General features: G+C 40.2%; 1 protein-coding gene across 4 annotated transcripts in view; it reads right to left on the reverse strand.

The window, feature by feature from the left end:
• Nucleotides 1-12,699, reverse strand: part of NAP1L1 (nucleosome assembly protein 1 like 1) — a 36,214-nt gene extending 23,515 nt beyond the window's left edge. For 3 of the 4 annotated variants that reach the window (XM_036865444.1, XM_036865442.1, XM_036865443.1), the window contains exons 1-2: nucleotides 12,556-12,699; nucleotides 1,317-1,353 (exon numbers count right to left, since the gene is read on the reverse strand). In XM_036865444.1, coding sequence (XP_036721339.1) covers nucleotides 1,317-1,333 — 17 coding nt within the window. In that variant the 5' untranslated portion in view covers nucleotides 1,334-1,353; nucleotides 12,556-12,699. The remainder of the gene's footprint in view (nucleotides 1-1,316; nucleotides 1,354-12,555) is intronic. The other variant, XM_036865445.1, reaches the window with a different exon arrangement.
• Between the last annotated feature and the right edge of the window lie 4,686 nt (nucleotides 12,700-17,385).

The raw sequence follows: 17,385 nt of genomic DNA on the forward strand, positions 1-17,385 counted from the left end.
ATCTTCAGTCATGCCATCTCAAAATAATTTACTTCCCTTGTACTCTTCCAAGAAGGTACTAAACCAAAGAACCAAAAAACGAAAACATGGGATATAGCAAACAGCAAACCCAAGAGAGGAGAGACAAAAGGAAACCCCAGGACGGTAAAATAAATCCACAACGACAATTGTGCAACCAAGGTCAAGCAATCCACACTGGAGCAGTGTGATTCAGGAGACAATCACTTTGACAGCCATTATCACTAAAATGTCTGCTGCCACTCTTCTTTTTATGCTGAAGACAGTATACATGGGAGGATTGGCCAGATTCTTATAAATACTTGAATGTGTTGCCTTTATGATAAAAGTTTCCTGCCCTCCCACCTCCATGTTCTGCTGCCTACAACAGCTGTGGATAATCATATCATAACCCCTTCATCCTGAAATGTTCTGTTTTACCTATTCCTGAGTTGGCAGACTATTGTGAAATTACAAATAGCAACAAACAGTGCACATCACCTCATTCTCCTTCACCATACTTCTGCAAGACATCCATCCACACTAGAACCCTGACAGATGCCAACTTCAATAAACCTAGGTTTCCAGGATGTATGACCTTGCCCAATGACTTCTCCAAAATAAGCCCTTGTAAAGACTCAGGAAAGCTGAAGCCAGTCCATGACCCAGATAGTCTCTTTTACTTTTTATTTTCCTACCTTGGACCCTTCAACTAACACTGCTTTTTTCTTTACACAGCTAAGTTTGTAACTGCTATTCAGATTTTCAAAAGTAAACACTGATTAAGAATTTGTAGGTGGTAAAACTCTAAAGAAAAACAAAGAAGTGAATTAGACAAAAGCCAAGATAGTACTGACACCTCTGGAGAGAAAAGAAGGATGCAATTGAAAAGGGGCACACAGGGCTTCTAAAAGTAATGATTCATTTTTAAAAACTTGTACACAAGTGTACTGTTATTCTTTAAACTCTACACATACGTTTCATACACTTTTTATCTTGTATGTATGATACTTTACAATGCAAGTAGTAAAATCTTTGAGAAATGGTAAAAATGAATTCTCCAAATATTTATGACTCATTATTGTGCTCAGCACTTCCCTAAGAATAAATACTGACAAACGGTTTACTATATTTATGACAGTGATTATGTATACTATATTTTGTCTTGAATACATTGTACCCAACTTTTAAAATAGCAGGCACTAAAGCATGTCATTACCATACATTTTCATAGTACATAATTTGTACCACTGTTAACTACATCACACGGTACAAAGTGATGCCAAATCTGAAAAAGGAGCCAACTATCTGCCACTTACTTGTCGATGTCTGCCATGTTGTATGAGCGCCAAATATCTATGGAGAAAAACATCAATGTTAAAAAAAAAAAAAGAGCATACGACTTATTTATAACCAATAAAAATATATGAAACCAAAACCCTTTAAATGAATACCACGTTAAGACTATTCCAAGAAAAAACATGGAACATAGACACTAGTCACTGAAGTAATTTTTCAGAGGATGCTGCTTACAAGTTACTACTTGGCATTCAGAATCTATCGGGCAAGGATTTCTACAATAGCACTGTTGGTGAAAATCTAATGTATGCTAGAATCACAGGAAAGGAACAATACAAAGAGTCTTTATTCAAATTCCTTTAACAACCATGAATGGTCAATTTTTGCTTAAATTTCTGGGCTGCTTAGTACCTCACACTTGATTTTTTTTTTTTTAACTTTGACAAGTTTTCACGTACATATACACCCATGAAACCATCATCAAAGTCAAGATAATGAACATATCCATCACTCTCAAAGTTTTTCCCCTGCCCTGTTAGAACACCTCCCTTCTCCCCTTCCTGCTTCCCACCCCAGGCAACTGTTGCTCTGCTGTCACTCTAGTTCATACTTTCTAGAATTTTATAGAAATGCCATCATACAGTATGTACTTTTTTCCCCCCGGTTCCGGCTTCTTTCATTCAGAAAAACTATTCTGAGATTCATCTATGTTGTAGTACTTATCAAATAGTTCATTACTTTTTATTGTATAGTGGTATTCCATTGAAAACATATATTCTATTGTACGTTTAAATATTCAGCTGTTGATGGACATTTGGGTTTTCTTTTGGCAGGGGGCTATTATAAATAGAGCTGCTATGAGCATTTGTGTATAAGTCTTTGTGTGGACAACTGCTTTACCTCTCTCAAACCCACTTGATTTTTAACAGTATTAATTTTTATCAAATTCATGTTAGAAAGTCAAAATCTGCCACATGCTGTACTGTACTCATTATGCTCCCCCTGGAGATCTTTTTTTTTTTTAGTTTAATAATTCTTGTTATCAAATGTCAGCCCTTTAAACTATTTAATGGCAGTTTTAAAAAGCTCTGGTCCCAATCTATGTCAAGTAAACCTTCCTCATCTCCGTGAATGTACCTCATGTCACATCACTGAATACCACCATACCCCCAGCCTACCCCGGATATGCTGGCACATTGTCCATAATGTTCTTGCTTATCAGACCTGAATACTGTTAGGACTGATCAGAACATATCCTAAGTTCTTTCGCACTATAAAATTAGTATTAACTTAGAGAATACTGCTTTTAGAAAACCAAAACCTTATAAAATAGATAACTAATAAGAACCTGCTGTACAAAAAATAAATTAAGTTAAATTCAAAAAAAAAATGGAAAACCAAAACTTAAGACAAAATGTGTTACACTGAGCCAGAAAAATGGCTGAATGCCATAGGTAATGCACAGATTACTTTTTTAAAAGTTAAGGTTAGAATTCCACATTAAAATCAATTTTTAATCTTTTAAAAATTAAAACCTTAGTCTTTAACTCACAAGATGCTACAAGATGTGATTCCTCATACGAACATACTTAATATGCTTTTCACTTAAAGAATTAAGTTACTGATTTTAGCAGTGAAGTGCTATCATTTGGAATAGTATTGCTGATCCAATACCCACCCTTTAGACAATTTAGGAATATTTCTTCCTAATGTATCCTACTCTATTTTATACACTTTCTGTTTGCTGTAAATAATTTCTAACAGCATTGATAAATTTCTCTAGTGATGCTGGTTAATTAGCCAGCATTAACAAAACATTTAGCAAAAAATTATGAAGATACTAATTCAAAAATAAGAAAAATATTCAATCAGTCAAAGAAACACAAGCGGGATTCAGATTTGTCTATGAAATCAGAGTAAGGATTTTCTTTTAATGCAGGGAAAATTATGGTGAATATGCATTCTTTTTTTTTTTTTTTTTTTTTAAGAAATTCACGTTCTTTTATTTATTTATTTATGGCTGTGTTGGGTCTTCGTTTCTGTGCGAGGGCTTTCTCTAGTTGGGGCGAGCGGGGGCCACTCTTCATCGCGGTGCGCAGGCCTCTCACTATCGCGGCCTCTCTTGTTGCAGAGCACAGGCTCCAGACGCGCAGGCTCAGCAGTTGTGGCTCACGGGCCCAGCTGCTCCGCGGCATGTGGGATCTTCCCAGACCAGGGCTCGAACCCGTGTCCAGGCAGATTCTCAACCACTGCGCCACCAGGGAGGCCCGAATATGCATTCTTAAATATGGCTAGTGTTCCTATAAACCGTTACCTTTCTGGAGAGCACTTTGGCCATGGGAATAACAAAAGCCTTAAATATGTCCATCTCCAGCCTTGGTTATTCACTTATGAGAACCTACCATGAAAAAAATTAAAGGATCTAAGGGTCTGTAAATGTTTCATGCTCGCCTAATAGGTTCTTCCCAGTCCTATACATTCTTTGGCTCTCAGCTCAAAGATTTACTTCTTCAAGACAGAACAGGCTGGCATTTACTTCTTCAGAGATGCCTTCTCCAACTTGCACATCCTGGCTAAGTAAGATTTCTTGGTTGTACACACTCCTATAAAGCTCCATTTCTTTCCCTCATAGGATGTCTCAAGTTTGTAATTATAAATTATCGTGATTATTTGACTAATGTCTGTCTCCCCCAACTGACCAGGCCATAAAATTCATGATTACAGGGATTATATCTGCTTTTTCCAATCACTGCATCATATCCTTCAGAGTAGTATACAAAGTAGTATACAAAAAAAACTTAGTATTAATGTGCATACAATGGAATGCTTTGCAATAAAAAAATGAAGCAGATCTGAGTTGATATGGAAAGAGCACCAAAGCAGGGGTAAAGGATGTATGGCAAAATCCAATCTGGATACATATGAATGTGCATACTCATACATGTACATACTTTCTTATGAATAAGACATTTCTGGAAAGATACACCAGAAACCTAACAGGAGCTACCTATAAGAGAGAAAAGACTGGAAGTAAATGAGAACTTGCGTTTCATTCTGCATTATTTGGTTTTCCTATACAGATACTTATTAAATACATTTTAGAATTTGCTGGGTTGAATATACAGTGTAGTAAATTCAACAATTATCAAAAGTATGAAACAAAAAATGCCTAAAACTTCTAAATTCAAATATTTATAACATTTTAACATGTTCACAGAAAAATGGCTACACTTCTACCCTCAGTGTCCACCTTGGGGCATTACATTTAGAATTCAAACTCTTATAATGAAATTCTTTTGATTCTTTATTACAGAGGATTCAAGATAGAACAGGATGGCATTCACTTCTTCAGAGAAGCCTTCTCCAATCTGCTCATTCTGGCTAAATTAGGTTTCTTGGTTGTATACACTTTTGTTTTTTAAAGAAAAGTATGCCTAATTTTGCAGTCAGATCATTTGGGTTGACGCCAGCTTTGCAGCAATCTAGCTCAGGCGAACAACTTCTGGCCTTATTTCATCATCTTCAAAAAGCAGGAGAAAATTTTTCCCTCATTGGATTTCTCTTATTAAGAAGCAAATTCGGGCTTCCCTGGTGGCGCAGTGGTTGAGAATCCGCCTGCCAATGCAGGGGGCACGGGTTCGAGCCCTGGTCTGGGAGGATCCCACATGCCGCAGAGCAACTGGGCCCGTGAGCCACAATTACTGAGCCTGCGCGTCTGGAGCCTGTGCTCCACAACAAGAGAGGCCGCGATAGTGAGAGGCCCGCGCGCCGCGATGAAGAGTGGCCCCCGCTTGCCGCAACTAGAGAAAGCCCTCACACAGAAACGAAGACCCAACACAGCCATAAATAAATAAATAAAATTTAAAAAAAAAAAAAAAAAAAAAAAAAAAGAAGCAAATTCATGTAAAAGATTCGTGTTTGACACCTAGTTAACACTCAATAAACACAAACAATGTTTTTCATTCTGTCCATTTTGAATTATTCTTTACATGGGGTCAGTGTTTCTGCAAAATAATTACCTAGGATGATGGTTAAAAACAGCTTCTTTCAGTTTTGACAAATGCACAGACTGACCAGTAAATGCACCATGGTAGTATAAGATGTTAACACTAGGCGAAACTGGGTAACGGGCATATGGGATCTCCGAACTACAACTTTTCTGTAAATCTAGAATTACAAATAAATCAAAAAACTAAAAATAAAGGAGCTATTCCCATACCCAGATTCAAAACCAAGGAGTGGACGCAAAAATCTGCATTCGAAATAAGAAACCCAGCTTCTGAGGCAGGTGGCCTCAGACATTCAGATCACACTGAGAAACACAAGTTTAGGTTAACACCTACATTGATTTTTTTTTTTTTATTGTAGTCAACAACATTAAGTAAAATCAATGAGAATTTTATTTATCAGACATGAAATTGCTTTCTAAGAGTTCTGAAGAATTTCCACTCCTGGTAGTGACAAGCTAGATTATGCAGACCAACTCTACCAATGAAAACTAATTAAAAGTACAGAATAAAAAATTTGTTAAAATCTTAAAAGCATGGAAAAATGTTAATAAGATAGTAAGAAATTACTAACCCAAAACTGAAGGCAAAACAGGAAGCAAAAGGATAAGTAGAAGGAAGCCACCTTTGCCCTGAGGGCAACTGCCAATCTCAAATTTGAACTACTGTCTGGTGAAACCAAAAGCCCTGGACTTATTCAAGGTAGGAAATCTTTATAGCAAACCTCCCAAATTAAGCAGGAACATCAAAGTGCTATATTCTCAGAGATAATAAACAGGTCCTCCTGTTCAAAAGCCCAAATTCACCTCATCTGCGTTGCACCCAAAACCTTAAGCTATGAGCTTAAAGCCATCTCAGCATTCCTAGGCACGTGTATATCCAAATGTAAATGAAAGGTGCCTTCATCCTAGACCTCAAATAATTCATAAAGCAATTTTCGAGAACAATAGAGGCCCGTCCTATGAATGGACTTGAATACTGTCAAAAAGACCACAAAGAAAAAACAATCATGCTTATTAAGTTTGAAAATACAGTGTCTGTAGCAGTACCTACAAGAAACAGTCATTTACTAAAGGTGATAGGCAAATCTGACAAAGAACTAAACAGAACTTCTAGAAATAAAAATAACAGAAATCAAACTAAATGGGCAGGTTTAACAGTAAACCAAACACAGCTGGAGAGAGAATTAAGTGAGCTTAGAAGAAATCTTCCACAGTATGGCAGAGACTAGAGGATAAAAAATACTGAAAAAGCATTTTAGGACACAATAATGTCTAAAAAAGATTCAATAGAAGTTCTAGGAGTAGAGGACAGAATGGGCAGAATATTTGAAGAATAAATAGCTAAGAATTTTCCAGAACTAATGAAAGACAAGCGCTACAAATTCCAATCAGGATAAATAAAAAACCCACACTTAGATATATGAGTGAAAATGTAAGACAATAGAGACAGAAGTCACCTCAAAAAGCACACAGAGAAAAGACTTAGACTAACTTCAAAGGCACAGAAGACTGGCGACTGTTTTCTCTTCAACAGACACCAAAAGACAACAGAACGTACTGTGTGCTCAATGTGCTGAAAATAACTAAGGATCTTAGAATATCACACCCTACCAAAACATCCTTTAAGAATGAAGGTGAGGGACTTTCCTGGTGGCAGAGTGGTTCAGAATCCGCCTGCCATTTCAGGAGACACGGGTTCAAGCCCTGATCTGGGAAGATCCCACATGCTGAGAAGCAACTAAGACCGCGTGCCAAAATTACTGAACTTGCACTCTAGAGCCCACAAGCCACAACTACTGAGCCCGTGTGCCACAACTACTGAAGCCCACGCGCCTAGAGCCCGTACTCTGCAACAAGAGAAGCCACTGCAATGAGAAGCCCATGCACCACAATGAAGAGTAGCTACTGCCCCCGCTCGCCGCAACTAGAGAAAGCCTGCGCTCAGCAACGAAGACCCAACGCAGCCAAAAATAAATAAATTTTAAAAGAATAAAAGTTTCCTTCAATTAAAAAAAAAAAAAAAGAATGCAAGTGTAACAGGTACTTTCAGGCAAAAATATCTCCAGCACTCTCATTAATAAATGCTATTAAGTATATTCTCCAAAGGCAAGTGATCCCAAACAGAAGATCTAAAGATACAAGAAGAAATGAGAGGAAATAAGGATATCAGCATATACCTAAACAAATATTTTAAAAGACATAATATCTCCACTGTGTAGTGTTAAATTTAAACTACCATAACATTGTCAGTGGTGAGAATAAGGGGGGAGGAAATGGATTATTCTAGTGTTCTTAAGTAAGCATGTTATAATTTCTAGGGTGACTCCAAAATTTCAGAAAGAGAACACGTAGCTTCCAAAGTACAAGGAACACAAAGTAAATTATACCTATTTTTACATCAACCTAAAAGAAAAACAGGTATTGGACAAATAAAAAGTACACACACACAAAAATCAGATTTAAACCTAATCATAGTGATTACATAAGTCAACCAAAGGCTCCCTTTTAAAACTGTCAGACTAGATTTAAAAAAATCCAACTACATCCCACTTATAAGAAACACATCTGGGGCTTCCCTGGTGGCGCAGTGGTTGAGAATCTGCCTGCCAATGCAGGGGACACGGGTTCGAGCCCTGGTCTGGGAAGATCACACATGCCGCGGAGCAACTAGGCCCGTGAGCCACAGCTGCTGAGCCTGCGCGTCTGGAGCTTGTGCTCCGCAACAAGAGAGGCCGCGATGGTGAGAGGCCCGTGCACCGCGATGAAGAGTGACCCCCGCTGGCCACAACTGGAGAAAGCCCTCGCACAGAAACGAAGACCCAACACAGCCAAAAATAAATAAATAAAATAAAGAATTAAAAAAAAAAACACACATCTACAACGTAAGAATACAAAAAGCTTCAAAGTAGAATACAATCCTTAACCAAAAGGTGGTTATCACTGTTTTAAAGTTTAAAGAGATTAAAGTTTACAATAAAAGGTTCTACCCACTACCCAATCAATATATGTTATAGAAGATGTCAATGGAAAGACACAGTTCATAACATGACTGAAGGCAAATCTTAACCCAAGAACTTGAACACGAAGAAAATCTTCCATTGGAAAAAGAGGGGGAAACAAGTGATTCAATCAGACCATCATTTGATTATTCTGTGGTCTTATAATAGCTAGATGTCCAGACATCAAATGACCTACCATTCCAGTATACCTGATTCTGTTCTCCTTACTTTCAATGAGAAGGAAAGAAAGCTAATATTCATGGAGCTTACTCTATAAAAGATTATTACATGCTTTCCTCTTATTTGCAGATTAGTAAGCAACTTGCTCAGCAACACACAAGTGAAAAAACTAGGAATTAAAATCTGACTTCCAATACCCATGCCAATTCCACTATTCCAAAAGCCAAGGGGCCTCCCCTATCAGCCTACTGCTACATAGATTATATAGTAACCTATAGTCACATTCCTTTATAGAAAATGACTACTTCATGGTGAAACAGCCAATCATTAAAAACTACAAATGTTTTAGGAATTCCCTGGCGGTCCAGTGGTTGGTTACGACTCCGCACTTTTACTGCCGAGGGTGTGGGTTCGATCCCTGGTTGGGGAACTAAGATCCCACAAGACATGCGGCACAGCCAAAAATAAAAAAGTAAGAAAATAAGAATTAAAAAATAAAAATTTTTAAAGAATTAAAAAAGAAAAGAACTACAAATGTTTTAAAGCAAAAGAGTTCAAAGGAACCAATAACATCCCAAGGAAAAAATTTCCCTTTACCTCAGAACTCATATCTCACTCCAAATGCATTTTAAACTAATCTGTATTTTGGACATTGCTGTTCTATTAACAATTTCGGTGGTCCAGGGGCTCAGTACTTTACTTGATTCCAGCACAACCTCACAGTTAGAACATCTCATTCTTTATGTTCACTTTTTTCACTTCAGGGATATCAAAAGTCAACCTAGAACTGACTTTTGTATTACACTCCCAAGCCAAATGAACTCCTATTTGAGAACACTATCTTCTGTTCAAGGGATCAAGGTATCATCTGACCCAACAGCAGAGAAACATACTGATATTTCGTGAAAATTCACTCAGCATTAACAAACTAAAACAACTTATTCACATATCAGACATATGTTGGAAGAAATCTTCAGGATTGTTAAGTGCTTGAACTTTCCCTTGAAGCCCAGTGGAACCCAAGCAGAGTGCTTTTAAATTCCAAGCAGATGTGTATACAGTGCAACAGTTTAAGTCAAGGGAACTCCCTTTAAACCAATATAAAATCCTTATTATAAATCATCACTGCTCAGTTATGTAACCTTGGATAAGTTCTTTAACTGCTCTGTACCTCAGTTTCCTCATCAAAATGTTGATACTAGCTATCTCCAGGAGCATTAAATGTGTCAGTATACATGCAGAGTAAAACATTGCCTGAATAATCATTCAAGAATATTTTCTGCCTGTTGTGCTCTTCTTATGTACCCTCTTTACCTGAGAAAATAATTCAAATTAATAAACTCTTCAAAATTATAGCCTCCTTTCCCAATAAAAATCACAATATACAAAACTTCTGAGCAAGTAAAAATACATCAAACTATGTAGCAGTAAAAGGCAGAGTTGTTAACCAGAAGTGTAGAGGCCACTTTCCATGGCAAGCCCAGTAATGTGATCTAGTGGTCTGCAGTCAGAGTACTAAGCAACTTACAAGGATGAGTGAAAGCAACCGTGCTCACCTTCTAACCCCTACTCTGCCCAACAGGGAGAGAACTTACTCAGATGAAATTAGTATGAAATGGGTCTTAATGTTACCGTTTTAACAAATTCCTTCCTGTAAAGAAGGTTATAGATACTACACTATCTCCCACTTCCCCCACTTTCTTTTTCTTCAGGGCACTAATCACAACTCAACACTTTATATCTAGACAAGCAATTTGCCTGTTTGGCTCATGAAATAAGGTGTATGTCCAAATAGGAGCTAAAATATTTACTCACAGAATCAACTAAGAACACAAGTAATTACAGCATTGATTAGACTTGAGGATATGAATAGATTGATCATTAGTCTTCTAAATTGATCAGGATTCATCCCCTTTCATTAATATTTCAAATTTACAATCAAGCAGAAAATAAAGTAAGCAAAGCAGTATGTTGACATCTTCATACCTTCAAGTCAATCAGATTCTACCTTTTTTAGCCCCTTTTCCTACAAAAGGACGCTGTACTGAATACATTTTGGGGAGTTTAGAATCAGTCAGTCATCTCGAGGCAATATGGGCAAGTTGAGTAAGTAATAAAAAAAAAAATAGCACCTGGATTAAATTAGTTCTGGTACAAGTGTTGGGTTTTTTTTTTTTTTAACCTCTAGAGGACAAGGGTGTCACATTTAGTATTAGCTTAGTAATTTTCCCTGTCAATAGGTCTTGTATCAAAAATAGGTACTTTGCAACATATATATTTTATTAAAGTTTTCAGACTGGTATGGAAGGACCAGTCTTCTTAAAAAGCAAATAGCACATTTTAGATTTGTGCCATTAATTTGAACTCAGAAAACTTCGAAAGAAGCGTGAGACTTCAGCCCCAGAAGATCACTGTAAACCTCATTTACCTTCCGTCAGCTTTAAATAAGTCATTCTAAATATAAGGTTTTTCCCTTATCCAAAGGTGTATTACTTCCTAAGTAAAGTACGTATAGAAGTAGTATTAATTAAAGCCGACAAGAAAATAGGAACTAAATACTAATTTGCAAAGGTATTTTGATGCTACGTATTTTCAAAAATGGCAAATTTCGTTTTCCAGCTCAGCTCTCCTGAAATCAGGCAAGCAGTTTTAAGTTGTGAGCTTTTAAAACGCAGTCCTTACAGAATCATCAGACAGTGAGAGAATAAAATTGGGGCTCCTTGAGGACATCATGTGCCTGGCTCTTCTTGTACTCGGAAAACCCAGCCCTCCCCTATAGGACCTCATTACCCGTCTCCCTGCCCTGCCTCTTTTTTTGAGGGCAAAGCGGGCGCACTGACAAGGCAGCAGACTATACACTTCGCTCAGTACGTTTGCATTTACGCCGCATTCCACCCCATAATACCTCCTCCACCATAACCCCACTCATCTTAAAAACAAAACAACTGGTTAACTATCTTAGAGTGGGAACGTGAACAAAGGAACTAATTTGTAAGAAAGCAATAGAAGTCCTAGAAAAATTAAAGACACTGCAGGCCAAATCCTTTACTTCCACCTTAGAACTGTTCAGGCTTAGACTGATTAGGATCAATTCTCCCCAAATAAAAAACCCTAGTCAAGATATCCATCCTAATTCTAATTTGTACTTGAGATACACAAAAGAATCTCTTGTTAATAACAGCTAACGTAAGCGCTTTACACGTGTTAATTCTTTAAAATCCTAGCAGTGGAGGCCCTGCTTCATCATTCAGCACCTAACGTTCACACTTTCCTCCGGTACCAATAAAAAGATTAAGACCAAAGAGAAGCAGGGAAGAGTTGGAAACCCAAGGGCTGGACTTATTGGCTCACTATTCATTTTCACGTCCCACCATCTCCACAACTTTCAGTAAAGTAGGGACAACCAGACAGGGGTCTCCAATCAGGCCCCGCCGACGACCACGTGCGGAGGAAAGCCGCCGGGGGTTTCCCCTCCCAGACCCATCGCCGCCTGCAGTGGGCGGGGAGCCCAGGAGCCTCGCTGCCTCCCCGCCCCCTCCCCGCCCAGGGGCCTCGTCCCCTCACAGCCCCTCCCTCCCATCGGAATTCGCAGCCTCCGCGGTTCTTTCCATCCCCCAGCGGCCTCCCTCCGAGTATTATTTTTGAGTGAGCGGGGGCGTCGAGGCGGCGGTGGGCTACAGACCTGGGCCCGGGCCGCACCCCAGGCGCCTGCCGGTCCCTAGCGGCGCGGCCGCCGCCTCCTCCGGGCGCCCGGGCGTCGCCGCGGCCTCGCTCCCGTCCGCGCTGAGAAGCTGGTGGAGCTCAGAACCTCGGCGCAGACCAGCACGCGGGCCGCACCGACCCCCGCGCGTGTCCTGATCGGTTCCCCAGAGAAGCGCCGGCCGATCCCGCGGGCCCTCTCCGGCTGCGGGGTCGAGACTCCGCAAACGGCTCGGGCTCTGGCCTCACAGGACGGCCCCGGAGGCCCGGGCGGCCAGAGGCCCCCGCTCGCGGTTCCCCGTCCCTTCACCCCTTCCCTCCGCGCAGGCCGCCTCTACGTCCCCCCTTCCCCTTCGAGTTCCCGTCCGTTACCGGTGGCTAGCACGGGGAGCCAGGCGGCCGGAGCTGCGCAGGCAGTGACTCAGGGCGGCGGCGGGAGGAGCAGAAGGCGGCGCGGCGAGCAGATGGCGCTAAAAAAGACCCGAGAGCCCGCCGCTCGCGCTCATATACAATTAGCGTCAGCACGTAGGGCCCCCTCCACCGCCCTCCCCCTGGCCTCGCCGTCTCCTAGCAACGCGAGAGGGAGGCGGGTCCAGGACAGGTTGCCTAGCAACAGAACCGTCCGTCTTCCCCCGGCGACCTCCAAACCTCCCGCGCCAAGCTTGGGTTCCTCGGGTTCCCGCCTCCGCCCCTTAACTAAGCCTCCAGCCGTCTCTTTTCTACCCGCTTCGCTGGAAAGGAACTCGCAACCCCTTCTGTTCCCGGGAAGGGCCCAGGCCCGCCAGCCTCGCCCCCCGCTCACCTCGCCCCCCGCTCACCTCGCCCCCCGCTCACCTCGTCCCCCTTGCGTGGTACTGGGAAGGGTGAGGGCAGGGGGCCAGCCACCGGGTCCCGGCTTGCTGCATCCTGACGGCGAGCGCTCCTTAGTTCCCGACGCTGTCACGGCCTAATTCCTGCAAGTCTCCGGTCCCCGGTAACCATTTTCTCTCCCCGCCCATTTTTCCCCCTCAGGACAACAGTTCTTTCCTTCTGACCACCTCGGCGGCGTCTTCTGCTGGTTTTGCTTCTCCTAACTCAGTGGGTCTCCCTGGCTTCCGGGGATGCTCTTCATTGCTACCTCTCCATCCTTTTACTAGACTTGCGATCCTTTAGGACTTTCGATGGATGAAAATAGCATGTTTGTGTATTGTCTGGATGCTTTATAATGAGGACAGTGTTGTTTCATCTTTTTGAAAAAGTAAATCCCATGTAAAGCCTCAGGGCCTGTGAAACGTCATGGCTATTTTTCAGTTGAAGCTGGATTGACTAATGTTAACTCTTAAAACAGTGGTTCTCGAAGTGTGGTCCGAGGGTCCCCAGACTCTTTAAAGGGGGCAATCAAAAGTATTTCCATAATAATACTAAAATGTTATTTGCCTTGGCACTCTCATTCTCTCATAAGTGTAGAGTGGAGTTTTACAGGAGGCTACATGACATGTGATATGGAAACACTGAAAACAGAAGCAAATATTAGAATCCAGTCATCTGCTGTTCAACCAGACGTTAAAGAGATTTGCAAAAACATGAAACGATGCCACTCTACTCAATTTTTTTTGTTTTGAAAAGTACTTTTCATATAAAGATTATTTTCTGTTAAAATGAAATGAAATAACGAATGTTTAAAATGAAATAACAGGGCTTCCCTGGTGGCGCAGTGGTTGAGAATCTGCCTGCCAATGCAGGGGACACGGGTTCGAGCCCTGGTCTGGGAAGATCCCACATGCCGCGGAGCAGCTGGGCCCGTGAGCCACAATTACTGAGCATGCGCGTCTGGAGCCTGTGCTCCTCGACAAGAGAGGCCACGACAGCGAGAGGCCTGCGCACCGCGATGAAGAGTGGCCCCCGCTTGCCACAGCTAGAGAAAGCCCTAGCACAGAAACGAAGACCCAACACAGCCATAAATAAAGAAATAAAATAAATAAATAAAGCATGACACAAATTAAGCAATGTGAATACCATCAAGCTTTAAAAAAAAATGAAATAACAAATAACTACTCTTAAAATTTCTTAATTTTAATTTCAAATATGATAATATAGGTATCTATAATACACATAAAAGTTCTTGGAGTCCTCAATTTTTAAGAATGTAAAGGGGTCCTGAGATTAAAAAGTTTGAGAACTATTCTCTCTTGCATTCCTTGAAACTTCTAACTGCTTAGAGTTATCTATTGTAATTCTCATGTTTAGCAACAACCCCTATTCCATTTTAGAGTATATGGTTTTTTTCCTCAGCACTCCCCAACCTCAATGAAATTAGTTGCCTTTCCCACTCTATGCTACAGATGACTGAGTTTATCCATTCATTTTGGTTTTTCTTATGTGATTATTTTGTTTTTCTCAACCTTCTGTCTTCATATACATCCTACTTGACAATGATGTAAGGCTAATAAGGATTATAATCACATCAATAATGACTCCTCATGAAGAATCTACAGTACACAAACTAGGTAGACCAGTGCCCAAAATGTCAGTACTCTTGGCACTAATTTCAATGGAGTCCTCAAGAGCACCACAGCCTAATCAAAGGTAAATAACGTTCACCTCCTTTCCATACACTTTGGTGGTTTGAATGTCTGAGACCAAATTGAGAAGTTAGCCTTCATGATGGTTTCCATCCCACTCCAGGGAGCCCCACCAATTTCAGGCACTGATTCAAGGCTCCTAATTTCTTCACCCCCCCCACTGCCATATTTAAAGGCTTCATCATTACCAGTTTATAGTCTCTCTTTCCCCTTTACTCCAGCTCCTTCCTCCAGCTTCCTCCTCCCTTTCTTTCAATTATCCTAGCCAATCTAAGGAATGAAACACGAATAAATTGCTAATAAGTCATGCCTTTTAATGTGATCTTTTGAACCACAGTTTGTAAATCTAAACCTCTACCATTTAAGACCCAGGAAGGGCAATCATTTATGCATTAATTCAACAAATATTTATATGTCAGGAACAACTTGACACACTGGAAATACAGCATTGAACAAGAAAGACATGGTTCTTAATTTTATTGAACTTGGGTTCTGGTGATGTGGGGCAAGTGATAGACAAGTAATGAAATAATCTTAGGTATTAGTAAGTGAAAGAGCTGTGGAGAAAATAATCACATAAAGGGGTAGAAGGTGACCGATCTGAGCATACCCTTGAGATTTTCTCGTGGCTTAGACCCCCTTAGGCCCCCAAATCACACAATGTAGTTAACTCATGTAATTAATTTACAATAAATGGTGGCTCTGGTCACTGATCGTGCATCATGCTAAACTTTTCGTTAGAGTTCCTTTTTTCTTCATTCCCCATTAATTTCATTTGGTAGGTGCTTACAGCATTATAGCCCAGTGGTTTAGCAGTGTGGCTTTGAAGTCAAATAGCCCAAGTTTCATCCCTATTGCATTGTGCAATGTTAAACAGCACGTAAGTTGCTTAACCTGGCACCTGACAGATAGTAAACACTCCATAATAGTTAAACGTTATAACCCTCTTACTGAGGTTTTGTTTTTGTTTTTGTTTTGTTTAAAGGTTGAAGGGACTGCCCTGAAGTCTAATCACATCTGACTCTATTTTTTGCGAAATATTTTATCAAAGCTATCTTGTCACAAATTTGAAAACATATTTTCCTGAGCTGAAGTAATCCACACTGATAACCACAAAAGGACTATATTCCACATTTCTCAATATTGGGTACAGACACTGTAGAGCTCAACCAGAGAAGTCAGGGACAGAGATGCTATCTTAAATGTGCTTGTGTCTGTAACTGTCCCTAAGTGGTAGGAAAGTACATAGGCTTGAAAGTCAGACAGGCTTAGCTTAGTCCTAACACGGTGACCTTGCAAAAGTACTTACACATTCTGACACTTAGGCTTCCCCATCTGAAAAGTGCATTAATAATTCTAATAAAATTTGCCTCTTCAGCAGCATGAAATAGAAAAATATACGTAAGCCCCCAGAGCAGTGATTGCATTTAAGTACCCAATAAATGTTTCTTTTCTCCCCTCACAATTAATCAATATGTAAAATATGGCACCAATCATAATTATCATCTAAGAAACTACACATTTAAATACCTTATCTTAGTTTTGAATCTGGCAAACATGACAAGTGTTTTTATGCCCTCTGCTCTCCCCTTCTTTTTTTTTCCCAAATTATTATATAATTGCAACATAAAATCAATCAAAATTCCAGTGAGGAATTGTGGAAAAGTTGCCTTAAATCTCTTCCTCTACATCCAAAAGGAGATTAATATATATATATATATATATTTGGTTTGAAAATATCTTAATTTTGCTATCATTTTGAGTTGAAATTTTTATTAAAATGATTGTAGAGTCACACACGATTGTATAAAATAACGCAGAGATCCGCGTAAACTTTACCCAGTTTACCACGATGATAACGACAATCCACAATCTTATTCAGATGTCCCCTTTACTTCAGTCCTCTTGTGTGTGTTTGTGTGTTTAATTATCTACAATGTTATCACGTGTAAGTTTCTGTATCATGTCAGGCAGGATACAGAACAGTTCCTTCACTGCAAGGATCCCTTATGTTGCTCTTTGATGGTTGGTTTTTTTTTTTTCTTTTCTAACTTACATGCCAAATAAAGTTCTACTTTCCCAGATTTTACTTTTTTTCCTTGTTTCTCACAAATAGACGACTTAGGGAGAAAACAAGCCATTTCTATGTTCAATATTTCTTATCTGAACTATTTGTAATAGACTTGCAATTGGTCTCCCTATTACCAATCTCATTCCTCTCTGGCCTATATGCCAAAGTTATGGTTCTAAAATACAAGTCTAATAAACTCTACTTTTTTATAAAACCTTCAATGGCTCTTTGATGTCTACATGACAAAATAAGACTTGCAAAGCCCATCCCAATCAGAATCCACCCTATTTTTCTAGCCATACTTCCCTCTACCCACTTTCATGGACCCCATATTTTATAATTTTTGAACTACTCACCAGACCCTCAACATGACAAGTGTTTTTATGCCCTTTGCTCTCCCCTTCTTTTTTTTTTTTTCTTTTTCTTTTTTTTGGCTGCGTTGGGTCTTCGTTGTTGCACGTGGGCTTTCTCTAGTTGCGGCGAGCAGGGGCTACTCTTCATTGTGGAGCACGGGCTCTAGGCATGCAGGCTTCAGTAGTTGCAGCACGTGGGCTCCAGTAGTTGTGGCTC

The sequence above is a fragment of the Balaenoptera musculus genome, chromosome 10 (genome assembly GCF_009873245.2).
Source record: "Balaenoptera musculus isolate JJ_BM4_2016_0621 chromosome 10, mBalMus1.pri.v3, whole genome shotgun sequence".
In the NCBI taxonomy this organism is placed as follows: Eukaryota; Metazoa; Chordata; class Mammalia; order Artiodactyla; family Balaenopteridae; genus Balaenoptera; species Balaenoptera musculus.